The 12770-nt window shown below is 36.8% G+C and overlaps 2 protein-coding genes across 4 annotated transcripts; both read right to left on the bottom strand.

The window, feature by feature from the left end:
* Positions 1–2766: 2766 nt before the first annotated feature.
* Positions 2767–7080, bottom strand: LOC124188060 (glucose dehydrogenase [FAD, quinone]-like). Of its 2 annotated transcripts, none has more exons than XM_046580356.1 (7): positions 6884–7080; positions 5381–5593; positions 5113–5232; positions 4477–5033; positions 3904–4366; positions 3376–3746; positions 2767–3155 (listed from the first exon to the last, which is right to left on the bottom strand). In XM_046580356.1, exons 2-7 carry the CDS (start codon positions 5586–5588, stop codon positions 3069–3071), a joined length of 1806 nt encoding a protein of 601 aa, XP_046436312.1. In that variant the 5' UTR covers positions 5589–5593; positions 6884–7080; the 3' UTR covers positions 2767–3068. The 2 variants fall into 2 exon arrangements, with proteins under 2 accessions (XP_046436312.1, XP_046436313.1); XM_046580357.1 differs by lacking the exon at positions 6884–7080 and adding an exon at positions 5880–6048.
* Positions 7081–7234: 154 nt separating this feature from the next.
* Positions 7235–12036, bottom strand: LOC124188074. Of its 2 annotated transcripts, XM_046580418.1 has the most exons (6): positions 11869–12036; positions 11748–11794; positions 10992–11356; positions 7873–10806; positions 7439–7581; positions 7235–7363 (listed from the first exon to the last, which is right to left on the bottom strand). In XM_046580418.1, the coding sequence occupies exons 3-4, from the start codon at positions 11328–11330 to the stop codon at positions 9883–9885; spliced, it is 1263 nt and encodes a 420-aa protein (XP_046436374.1). In that variant the 5' UTR covers positions 11331–11356; positions 11748–11794; positions 11869–12036; the 3' UTR covers positions 7235–7363; positions 7439–7581; positions 7873–9882. The 2 variants fall into 2 exon arrangements, with proteins under 2 accessions (XP_046436374.1, XP_046436376.1); XM_046580420.1 differs by lacking the exon at positions 11748–11794.
* Between the last annotated feature and the right edge of the window lie 734 nt (positions 12037–12770).

Below are 12770 nucleotides of genomic sequence, written 5' to 3'. Positions count from 1 at the left end.
CAATTGCAATAATTTCAAAATGTTCAACAAAAAAATTTCCACGAATTACGATCATGAGCATGGCAATATCCTGGTCAAACTTCTTACCATGCTCATCGGAATCTGAGCGATTACAATATTTTTGAGTAATCGATGTTACCCGCATTAACCGAGTTCGATTTACATCTCAAAAATCATACATTTATACTTTAATTCTTTGAAAGATTACGAAAGCCGATAAGCTAATTCGATGAATTGAAATCTGACCACTTGAAGCCTTTCAAAGTTATTTATATCCGTTGTTTGTCTTGATTACATAAATTTATAGATACATTTTTTTCTTTATTTTGTGTTCGGTTCTACAAGCATGTTTGAATATGTGTTCTAACGCATTTCACAAGACTATTGTCGGTTGTCACCGACTAAAAGTTCGCCGCGCGGAGGAAAAATAAAAAACCGGTGTTCACAGAACCGAGTGCCGACCATAACTTGTCGAGAGATATAACGAGCATAGGTACAGAAATAAATAATAAAATTAGAAATAAATTTAGTCATAAAAATAAGAACAGAGTAATAATACGAGTTTATTTTATTTTATTTATTATTTATTTATTTCATTTATTTATTTATAGTGATTTTTAAGATACATATCTTTGATACACTTTTAAGAGATCGTATGGTATCACAAATAATAATAAGTTTGGAATTAACAATAGAAAAATTCATGTATAAAGCAGTGTATTTAAATCTAATTACAGTTTGAGGCTGTTAAGTAAAGAAAAAGGAAAAGGAAAAAGAAAAAAGTTGAACAGAGCTAGTTTATGATGAGACTGTTCAATAAATCTGAGCATGCTGTTAGGTAGTTTAATAAATTTTTGGAGCCAGATGTGGAGTGGTCATCCAAAATTATAATTAGGTTGAGATAGTCACCGTCTTCGTTGGATATTCGCAGGTACTTAGAGCGAGGAACGTTGAAGGATGCACAATTAATGAGAAAGTGAGCTACTGTTTCGTATTCTAAGTTATAACAGAAACGGCATAGTCCTGTCGGTTTTAATTTAATTGCCCCCAGCTTCGTGGATATGTTGCACGAGTATATATTGGCGACTCTTGGCTGTAGCTTTGGTGTTATTGAGTGGAACGAGCCCCTCGTCAGGTATTTAGGGAGCAGATCTCCTAGTGACCTTGGTATAGGTGATTGGCATGATTTAGACTCTGAGTAGCGGTTAAGGTCTTGGAGATTGAGGAATGAGCGAAATTTGTCGAGGAACCTGTCCTTGTTTACCTTCCAATGAGATGCGTTCATATCATCAAACATTTGTTCCTCACCAATACGGGACAGCAGCGACTTTACTTGTAGAATCCAATTTAAGTTTGGGTTTTTATAGTTAGCAGATAGTTGAATAAGTCGAATCAAGCAGAGCTTGGGCAGTCGGTTTTCACTCATGTCGAGTATTTTAATTAACCAGTTGTATGCGTGCTTGAGTATTTCTAGAGATATGTGGGGTAGGTCCAATTCAAGTCGAAGAAGATAATGTGGATTACAGTCGGGTAGATGGAAGATTCTTTTGAAATAAAGCAGGTGAGTTGATTCAAGTTTGTCTAAAAATTCTTTTCTGACGCCCCAGATGTGTGCTAAGTATAGCAGCGTAATAATACAAGCAAGAATTAAAAGAAAAATAATAGAGGGAGAAAAGCTTTAAATCGCGAGACTGCACCAGTGTAGCAAATATCGTCGCTCAAGATATTGTTACAAGTGCCACGGTCACGCAAAGTTATCAAAATTTGAACAGGTGACTCACACAACGTATCATGTATCTTTAAAAAACATACAATAATTTTGTGTACGTGAAGTATAGAAATTTTAAACCCCTTGAATAAATTATTACGGGAAAGTAAGCTGCAGTGAATTCGAGCAATATGGAATAATGAAAATATATCAGCAGGGATGTGAAACTTCTATCCAGCAATCGTAAAAACATAATTTTCATATTTCATACGGGTAAAAAAGTCAGGGCATTGCTTATTGTGCTTTTACGTATACCATCTAAGATCGATTATTTTGTCAGGATTCAGTTAACCATCAGTATAATGCAAGTAACAAATTTTTTCACAGTTAAACGGTTTCTCATTATTTTAGTGTTCTTTCGAAATTCTGTTGAGATTGTTACAGTGCTAAATTTTTATTAAATGCCTTCAACTTGGATCTTATAGGTGAATAAAGCTTTATTGCTGGAATAAATTACGTATAATTGTCTTTACGGTGACTGTCTTAATTACAGTCATTGGCGGATCCGAATTTAGAACTATAAACATTTATAGAGCATTTACGGAGTCATAAACAATTTATTAACTCGATTTGATCCGAAGACTCGCCAAGTTTGTAACAATTACTCCAAAATTTGCATTAAAATCCGTGTTACGTGAGGGTTGGAATGAACGAGCTGTGGTTATAATTGATTTATTAATAAATCAGAAATGCTTCCACGTAACAACAATAAATAAGAATGAAAAAGGAGAATTTACGATAAGACGTAGTAAATGGGATCGTGTTGTTATAATCCTATACAGGGCAGTGAGAGTTGTTCAAATAGTTGAGGTGAAATTACTAATAAGGTGAACTACATACACAAATGGAATTTACTTACGCGTATTGTATCGAAAACTTGGTTATTAATGAATAGGGTTGTAGCAAAGTTTATCATTAGGCTATGCATTTAGTAATCTAGGAAATCGTTTATCCTGAAGATAAATTTCCAGAGGGAAAGACCATGTCATGCCAACAGGTAAAAAATGAAACGATTGTGTGTTGTCTATTAGGTCGAATGTGCACTAGTAAGTTGAACAATATTATACATATATTGCTAGACCACTTGGAGCGTTAACATTTTTGGAAGCGATCAAAACACGATGTCGCGTCTCACAATTTACTCCATTAATCACCCCTTCACCTGAAATATAGCTAATGACTCCCAGGCAGCGATGATCAGCGAAACCCTGCTGTGGTATGTTTCATACACATTTCAAGACCCCATGAAAAAGACGAGACGTTAATTTTCTTCTCTTCTCCATCCCCATTAAAAAATCCCTTAATGTCCGCCCCAATATGTCTTTATAAAGTGGGCTGCTCGCTCCCCAATCATCATGGTCGCAGCTCCAGTGTTAGCAGATATCACCTGTAGATGAAGTAGTCGGCTGAGTAATGTCGCACGAAGTGCTCACCGTGTATCTCCAAATGCCGTTGTACAATTAGCCAAAAATATTTTCAGACATTCCATGACTTGCGTGCACTTGTATGGTATCACAGTGCACTTCGTGTTCTAATCCACGGTCGCAGATGATTTTAGGTACGGGTATGAAATAAGAAGAACGAATAAATTCTTCCGCGATACTGACCTGAGGCATTATAGAAGCATCAGCAATGCGAAGTCCCTTTATTCCGTAGACTCGTAACTGGGGATCGACAACTGCCATGGGATCGGAGGGAGGACCCATTTTGCAAGAACCGACGTTGTGAGATTGGGGGATCATATTCTGATGAACGGCACAGTCCCAATACTCATCGCTGGGAAACAGATGATCGGAGCACGCCTCTAAAGGCGTATTGGACAGAGTTAAGTTGTGGGCTTTCAATGCCTTCGTCTCGGCCAAGGCTAGTATGAAATTTATGCCTCGAACTAGGCCGGCGACATCGTCAGAATTGTCCAGAAAGTTTCCCCAGATGACTGGATATTGAAAAGGGTTCTTTGACGCCAAACCGATTCTACCTGGAACACGATGTAGATTTCGACTTGAACGATAATAGATATGCTAGGTGGATTCTAAGCCATGAAAATTTTTCCAAGTCCTGTTCCCAAGTCCATAAAAAATGCAGGACACTGTCTAAAATAAATTCAAGGGAATGAAATTTGTTAATCAAAGCACCTCTGCTCTTGGGATGTTCCCATCCTGCCCAAAACGTCACGGTGCGTCGTCCGGTGCTCTGAAGAGCGCCAATCTCTCCTGGTGCGCAGGTCGGGAGATATCCTCCGCATTGGATCTGGGTATCAGGATAGTCAGGCATCGTCGCGGGAGACGAAATCACACCCAGTACCTGATTCAGTCCAGTAGCGGACAAAGGACCAGTCTGAAAAGCGAGATACTCACTGGCCGCAGCCCAGTTATTGTCATAGATATCAGCTTCGTTGACGGTGAAGTTGACGTGGTAATATAAGTGGTCGTGATAATTCTCTCCAACGCCAGGCAGATTCTTTACCACTTCGACCCCCATGGACTTGAGGTGATTTTGAGGTCCAACACCGGAGAGAAGCAAAACATGCGGTGATTTGATACTGCCGGCGGAGAGAATCACTTCCCGCGATGTATGAACCGTCTTGAACTCGCCATTCTGGAAAATAATACTTTACTGACTTGATCGAGCTAAAGTATTGAGAATGATTTATGCATTGTCAATACGATGCATTATTATAGCTCTTTTGATCGAGGCAGCACCACAACCTGGTAGTATTCGACGCCGACTGCTGCTCCATTTTCAATTATGATTCTGGTGCAGGTGGAGTTCAAGGACACGTGGAGGTTCTTACGGTGTCTGGCCGGCCATAGATAAGCCCTGGCACTGCTGCGTCTGACTCCGTGTTTGTTCGTGGTTTGGACTATACTGAAACCAGTGAGGTCATCCCCATTCAAATCGTGACTGACGCCAAAGCCTGCTTCTTTAGCGGCAGCGAGGATCGAATATGTGATGGGAGGTTGATACGGAAACCTTCCAACCGTGAGCGGTCCTCCCGTGGCGTGCCAAAATCTTCCCACTCTGTGTATTTCACTGTTGTTCTCTGCTTTCAGAAAGAATGGTTTAACTTCGCTCCATGACCAACCCTCGTTGCCAAGAGCAGCCCAGTTGTTGTAGTCCGTAGGGTTTCCTCGCAGATACACCATAGCGTTGTGCACCGTGTTTCCGCCAAGAGTTTTCACGGATGAATAAGAGCACGAACCATTCGTGGAAAGACAGGCGTGGCTCTCGTTCGTCGTCTGGTAGCCCCAGCTGATGAGATCGTCTTTAAGGAATCAGAAGTTTGACAAACTTCTGGAATTCAATTTACTCACAAGGTTTTCGAATACTTTAGATACACTCACCAATGAAGAAACTAGGGATTTCCGCAGCTGTAGGCTCGTCAGGACCAGCCTCGATTAGTAAAACTTTCCACTTTGAAATTTCACTAAGTCTTGAAGCCACTACGGAACCGGCAGCACCACCTGACACAATGACAGTAAAGATCTTGTGTTTTAATTACTTTACTATTCACAGATGCAAGAATAATTCCAGGCTAATCCACTGGAAATGTTACATCGTTCCTGTAGGCAAAAAGGATCTTCCATATTTCATTGTTTATGTTACACTTACCACCAATTACGACGAAGTCGTACTCAGGATCGGGTCGTTCGATCGGCTTTATGCGCTCGCATATCCCAGATATTTTATTTTTATCGCGTACGAATGTGTTTAGAAGTGACATGAACAAAACGAAGGAAGATCCGCTACAAATATCTGCCAAGCTCGGCCCCAAGAAGTCAGCATTGCAGGTGGATCTCGAAGTAAAGTTGTACGCCATTTTATCTAAAAAGGAAACAGAATACAAGGGAAAGCCAATCTTTGGGTGGAATTTTCATTTCAGTTCACGAATGCCAATAAATATAGCAATGGTGCAACTGCAATGTACTGAAGTCTGTTTTTGATATTCATTTTTCTAAAGTGTACAAAAATAGTAAAAATTCAATAATGTATTATTGGAATTGCTTCTCCATCTCTTAGAAGGCTAAATATTCTATTTCACAAGCAGTTTTTTCGTTACAGAAAACTGCAGTATCAAAAATTCCTATACTCCTATATAAATTTCTCCTACCTATTGGCCAATGGCTTCTACCTTAAGTACGATTCTTGAAAATTCATAAATTGTTGATTTTCCGGGTGATACAGTATATTCACAGTATTGTATAAATTGCTAAATGTAATATTCCAAAAATATTAAAGTGTTGTCCACCGGAGGTCAGATTGTGTATCCATGTTGAAAGATGAATATATATGAATGAAATGATAATATTACTCCATAAACACAGTATTTCTGTTCGACGACATGGAACAGGTGTTTTTCACCCTAGATTGATAACACGGAGAATAATAAAAAGTATTCATACACATGTGTTGTAATGTGAATATATTTTTCCAACTCAAGAAGACTACTAAAAGATTGCAGCAATATTTTTGCGCTTTTGTAAGTGTAATTTCAATATTACGATACTGTAGCAATGTTTGAGCAGTATTGATTGATGTTTACAGGGATTCGTTTCAACTGAAAAATATTTATCTTGACCAAATATCAAACTGTTGCAAAATTTATACCGTTATTTTCTATTTGAATATACGGTTGAAATACTCAACTAAATGGGGAACTGATTGACTAAATTAATAATCATTATATTAAAAAAATATACGGAAATAAGTTTGAGCTAATGTTTTAGAACGAAGAAATTTGGATCTTGGTGAATAATTTCAAATAAAAAAACTGAGACATAATTATTTAGGAGAAAGGAATCTGCATTATCAACCCCTAATTTTACAAAATCAACGAACAGCGTAAGCAACCAAAAATACGAAGGATCGACATAAACATCGGTCATTCAGAGTATTATAATGACAATGAAAACGAGGCTTTTCGCAACGACTGACAGCGACTCAAAGCTACAAAAGACACTCGATCCAGTTACAAAAGAACTCACGATATTTGTCACTGGCCTCAAAGCACTTCAACGCTACAGAATTTTAAGATTCTCGCTACAAGGGATTGCCGAAAAGACTTCCACTTAATGAGCAACGTCGTAATTTAACGTAAGAGGCCAAAAGCCTTACCTGAACGCAACGGAACGCAGGGCACTGACTCTACTTTTAACTTACAATTAGCTGACTTAAATTAGCAAAACATTAGTGAACGATAGTAAAAACTGTGGTACGATAATCTAGGAAATGAACCAACTAGACGGACCCGGACGGGAGAATCTAACTAACACAGAATAAAATTCGGGAGACGTCTGATGTGTTCAGAAGTTGAGCGTAGAAGGAAGAAAAAAACGCTCGTTGTTAATTTTGTAACCTCTGCTGTTGACCATTTCGTGTTAGTCTATCGAGTGTCGTACGTCGATCATACGTTTACTTGGTTGGCAGTTAAGTCCTCGGACTTAAACACGTCGAGAAAAGAAGTGTACATAAAAAAAAAGATCATCGTAATGTAATTTTGCTTCTCAATCGAGATTGAGAGCCCTTGAAAGACAATTGTTTAAGTTTGTCCCTTTTTCTGGGATGACGTCTCTCAGTTATCCGTTATTGAAAGACCTTGAAACGGGAAATGAAAACGCCACGTTACAGTACATACAATTATACCTTATATATATTATATATTTATTTTACCTTATGTGATAAGACGTTAATTTTTTTCTTCATTTTCTTCCTTATTTAAACATCCTTTGATACTCGTTAATCCCAATATGTCTCGATGAAGCCGGCTGCTCACTTGCCAGTCGTAATTGTCGCAGCTCCTGTGTTGGCAGATGCTACGTATGAATAAAGTAGTCGGATTAGTGATAATGCTATCAGAAATATTTTTTCTCACAATACGGACGGAAATGGTCTATCCTGAACTTGATAATTTTTTACGCTGAAGGCTGCATTCCAATAAAGTTAGATGTAATAGAAATTTTTGTCATCTTCTGAGGGAGTGTTTCAAATATTCAGCATAATTTGTTATCCATTTCTTCCGTTGAACGCGTATTAAAAATAAATTAGATTTTCATTTACTTCTGTCCGCAGAGTGAGTAACAAAGAAGCAGTTCGTATGTACATACTATGAAGTCTTCTTCCAAAATATCGCTGCTCGTAAATGTTTGTTCAGCCTTTCAGCAGCTGCCCTAGCAATAAACATTATCCTTTTTGGCAAGTATGTGACAATATTTTTTTTCACAGTCCGTCTTCAGAGTCATTTGTTTTGGCCATTCTTTCAGCCACCCTATAAATTGTTTATACCTGTTGATAAGTATATGGCTTCTCGAGTTAGATCACTGCAGATTTGTTGTACATTTTTTGCTGAAATGTTAACAAAATATTCTGTCTCTGTAATAAGTTCTGAAAGACTAATCGTGTGATTTGCATATGATGAATTGAATTCTATTTAGTCCTATTTTAAAATTCTGTTGTCAAAGAAAATAACAACTACATATCTACTTTTCACCACCAAATTGCACTACTTCACAGTATATGATACAACTAATAATAAAACTAGCAACCCAAAACTTCTTTGAACAAGTCTCTGGCTCGGTTCGCAATCAAGTCACTATCCAAGAATGTTGAGAGACGTACAAACAGTAACACCGACCAATATACCAATATTTTCCATCCAATTACTGCTAGACAAATTTTTCCAAAATAAGGTTACCAGGCTGTTTGTTTTGTGGATCATTTAAAAAAAATTCATATCTGTAATAAATATTTTATCATATTGTGTGTGTAACGTTTCCGTACGATAATCTAAATGATTTGATTGATTGGTATAAAAAATATTATAATTTTAACTTCTTAGATATAGCAAAAATATTCTGCGTTCTGCGTAAACACAGTTGCACGGCAACTCGAAAGCAATACTGTTTCTCAAACGATAGCCAACGAAGACAATGATGACACACGTGCGCCAAGCACCGACTTTTAAAATTTTTGTCCTGCCTCACTCGCTTAGCCATAATTATTCTTGAATGAATACATTCAGTATTTAATTTTAAATCATGAAGAATCCATAGAAATTCTACTAAATCTAGATCTTCTGCCAAAAGGATCACAGGTTTCAAGGTTCGAGCTCTGAAATCGAAAAAATCTGTTTTTTTACGGTCAAAAACTTGGAATACTTTATACATATATAAAATCTCGAAGTCAAATTCACTCTGTCGAAATTTTATAAATATTCCTTTTTTTCACCCGGGAAATATCAAGGTAATTTTATAAATATGTTACACCAGCGTAAAACAGAATTGTTACAAAAACATTGAAAAATCTTACTTTATTGTACGAACATTATGACGTTTCTACAATGTTACAAAAACCCGACTGAAATAATTACAGAAACGTGACCGTTACAGATGTAATATTTTTTTTTAAGAAAAAAAAAATAAATAAATTATCACACGAATGTGCTGTGCGGGCATATATAATTGTATTGTACGTGTTTTAACAGAATTTTTTTGATTACCATGAACCTTAAAGGTTTTGTTCAACTGTTTATCATATTCGATTTTCACCGACTCGCGGTTCAATGTTCGTCACTTATTATTTCACTGGAAGTGCTTCAAGGCACGTAAGAAATCTTAATTATTATTACTTGATTGCAAATTGGATAATAAAATTTCCCGTCATCTATCATTAAAAATATTTGATCAGAGTGGAAATACTTATCTGTACTTGAATAATAATACAAATTAGTAACAAAAGGGTATGCAGTTTTCCATGCTTATTGTCTAAAAACATGCTACATGTACAAAGATAAGGAAACGGAAATTCGCTGAGTACGTAACGTTTATAATTTTAAAAGTCCTCTGGTTGAATATTTTTACAGAAATATCTTTTTCTTAATATCACAATATAGCATTATCTTAAAGAAAGGAGCGCAAAGAAACATAAAAAATAGTACAAATACTACCTATAATCTGTACTGTATCATATAATTAAACAGATGCATACCTGCCAACTGTCAATATTATTTGTCGACTGAAATTCGAATAAAAGCATTAACGATAGTATCTAAAAAAAACAGTAGAAAAAAATATCAATAATGGATAAAAAAATATCATTGATATAAACTCAGGTACCTATCAAAGTATATGAATACTTTTTTCCATATATTCTATGCGATTCTGCAGGAGTTTGGCCAAGCACCCGATTCTGATACTTTGATCGGTACACTCAGAGTTAGATTTACAATTAAATATCATAAAAGGAGATTTGGCGCTAATGGATACTGTGTACGAGCAAGAAAAAAGCTTTACAGTTTCTTTAAAAGTTGAAACAGAGTCTGTTAGAGTATTGCGTATCTCATCATACAGCTGTTTTTCTACGCTTTGCAAAGTCTCGTTCATTCTTTTTATTGCCTTTTTTCCTTCTGCATAAGTTAAAAGGTCTTTAAATTTATCTACGTACAGACTTGAAGCTTCGTTATCGACACAGTAAGACAAATAGTCGAAGGACTTACATTTAGTTTTCATGGGAACACTTTTCTGCAGAGAAGCATTTTCGAAATTTATCAGGTTCGTATTCACGTCTAAATTGTAACAACTTTCTCTACTTTTCTCACAATCAGATATCTGATGATTGTTGGAAATTACAGTTTTTAACGTAGAAGAACTACCGTTAAGGATAGGTAATTTACTGGAAAGTTTGGCATTGCCAAGAAGCGGTTCAGATAATGTGGAACTTTGTTTTCGCCTACCAAATACACCAATTGGTTTTGACGAATACGGTACTTTCAAATCTCTGGAGAAACAATACATTTCACGGCTACTTGCTGATTCTGTCAATTGTGGGGACTCAAAAATTTCGAAATACTGTTTTTCATCCATCAATTGTGCAATCATTTTTTTGCACGCCCTTAACTTAGCTTCTTTTTTTGTACTACCGTCGCCTTTGGTGTTAAATACATGAACTTGACACTTTATCGTAAAACTAGGAGCATGTGAAGGACCAGATGCTGATCCATCTGTATACGTAGGTGCCGCCATTTGAAATTCGATGCAAAGTATCTGCAACATAAATTCTTTAGCTATACACAATTTTCTATATAATTTATTGCAGACACAATTCAATTGGTTGGGAGGTTTTGCAAGAGAGCTTAGCCCGAACCTGAAATGATTATTATTAATCCATAAAGTTATTGCCTGAGAAATATGCCGATTTTGATATTAAATAAAAATCAAAATTCATTCACCTTTAATACATTGTGCAGTATACAATCTCTTAGACTCACAGTGCACGAAGTATTCTCAGAGTGAAAAAACTGCGATTGTACAGTGTCAGACATCTCACTCTTCAAGTTACTCAAATAATTCTGCATAAAGGTTTGAGCTGCGTTTTGTTTTGCTTCCTTCTTGGACAAGCCACAGCCCTCGGCAGATTTAATTTTACCATTGCGTACAGTTCGGCAACTAACACGGTACTTGAATTCGATTGATTGTGTTCCAACCTCGTTTGATATTAACTCGTACGTAGGCTTTTCGCCAATTTTGATCATAGCCTCATTCAGTTTGCTCAGTACCATAGTGCACATTTCTCATTTGCAAGATGTACTTGAGGCTGAAAACGTGATTAATACTCTATATTGTGGGATTGAAATGGTGTATTTAGTATCGATCGATACTTCCGACAAATATATAAAAAGATATTATCACAAAAGGAGTTATTTTTCAGACTAAAGTTATACTGCCAGGTGCAAGTCCAGCTTCCAATTGCCTCGGAGGCATGTTTATAACTGTGTGAGCACGCATATAATTCACCCAAATCAAGTTTCTCAAGAACTGATTTAGTTGCAGATTTTATTGATTAGGTACACATTAAGATCAGTGATTAATTTCTTGTGAAGAAGATATTAACCAAATTGGGTAACAAATATTCTAGGTATTAAGCATTCGAATTTTGAATTTCGAACTGAGAAAACAAAAAAAAAAAAAACACTTGTTCGGATTACCTGATAATATAACACAATCGGTGTCGCCGCCGGTATCGCCGAATCACCTAATTGAATGAAGACATTATCAAAATTAAAACCACCGCAGTGATCTGTGCATCAAATCTTATTCTCAACTTACACTTCAGAGCTGGCCACGCCTCCCAGAAAAGATTCGGCAGCCTACACCTTGTTATAAGTCGAGAACGTGTTCAGCAAGCCCTGGAATCCCCCGTCTAGCTTCACACTAATTCAACCCAACCACGACATCTGTACATTAGGAGAGCCTAGAGTTAAGGAGGCCGAACGACATAGGAGAACCATGATAAATTTGGACCCTGAAATCGACGAAAAAGATATATGCTGGTTGTAGTTCGAAATTTGGCCACAAGCGCGCTAGTGTTGTCAGTATAGGACACGGTCTTGTATACAGGTCTGGAAACTCCTATGCTGGGAGCAGTGGTAATACCACGAATGAAAATTAGCGTTTGTCGCTCACGGAATATGAATGTTTATATAGATTCGAGTCCCAAAGACGTTTTCATACCACTGGAATACTACCATCCTTTGACATAGAATACGTTTCTCAGAACTAATTTCCGATGGTAATATGAGAGTGTCGGTAAGCGTCGCGAAGGCAGTGGATAATGCAGAGAACATCTACCATTGCTTTGGGTATTGCAAAGATTTGCAATGACGTTACGTAATTAGTAATGACGAATTGATACTAATTGAATAAAGAAAATGTGAGATTATGAAAATTCTATACATGTGTTAGGAAATATTGAAGCTTCGTAAGTTTTCATTGAATATTCGTGAAAGTGAGTTTGTAAGTCGTTGACACTTAACCGTTAAAAATATCACCCCGCGCAGAAAAGTTCGTAAAGTTGGTACAAGAACGATAACGAGACACAAAACTCACATTAAATATTTTCATACTGTTTCAATATTCTTTAATTCGTTTTTTCGTCGAGTTACACATCTGCTCTTTGTGTACTAATTACCGTAAACACGTTAACTGGTAACGCAATCATCAATTCCGCA

The sequence above is a fragment of the Neodiprion fabricii genome, chromosome 1, assembly GCF_021155785.1.
Source record: "Neodiprion fabricii isolate iyNeoFabr1 chromosome 1, iyNeoFabr1.1, whole genome shotgun sequence".
Classification (NCBI taxonomy): Eukaryota; Metazoa; Arthropoda; class Insecta; order Hymenoptera; family Diprionidae; genus Neodiprion; species Neodiprion fabricii.
The sequence above is the reverse complement of the archived record's forward strand: the minus strand, read 5'-3'. Positions and strand labels throughout refer to the sequence as shown.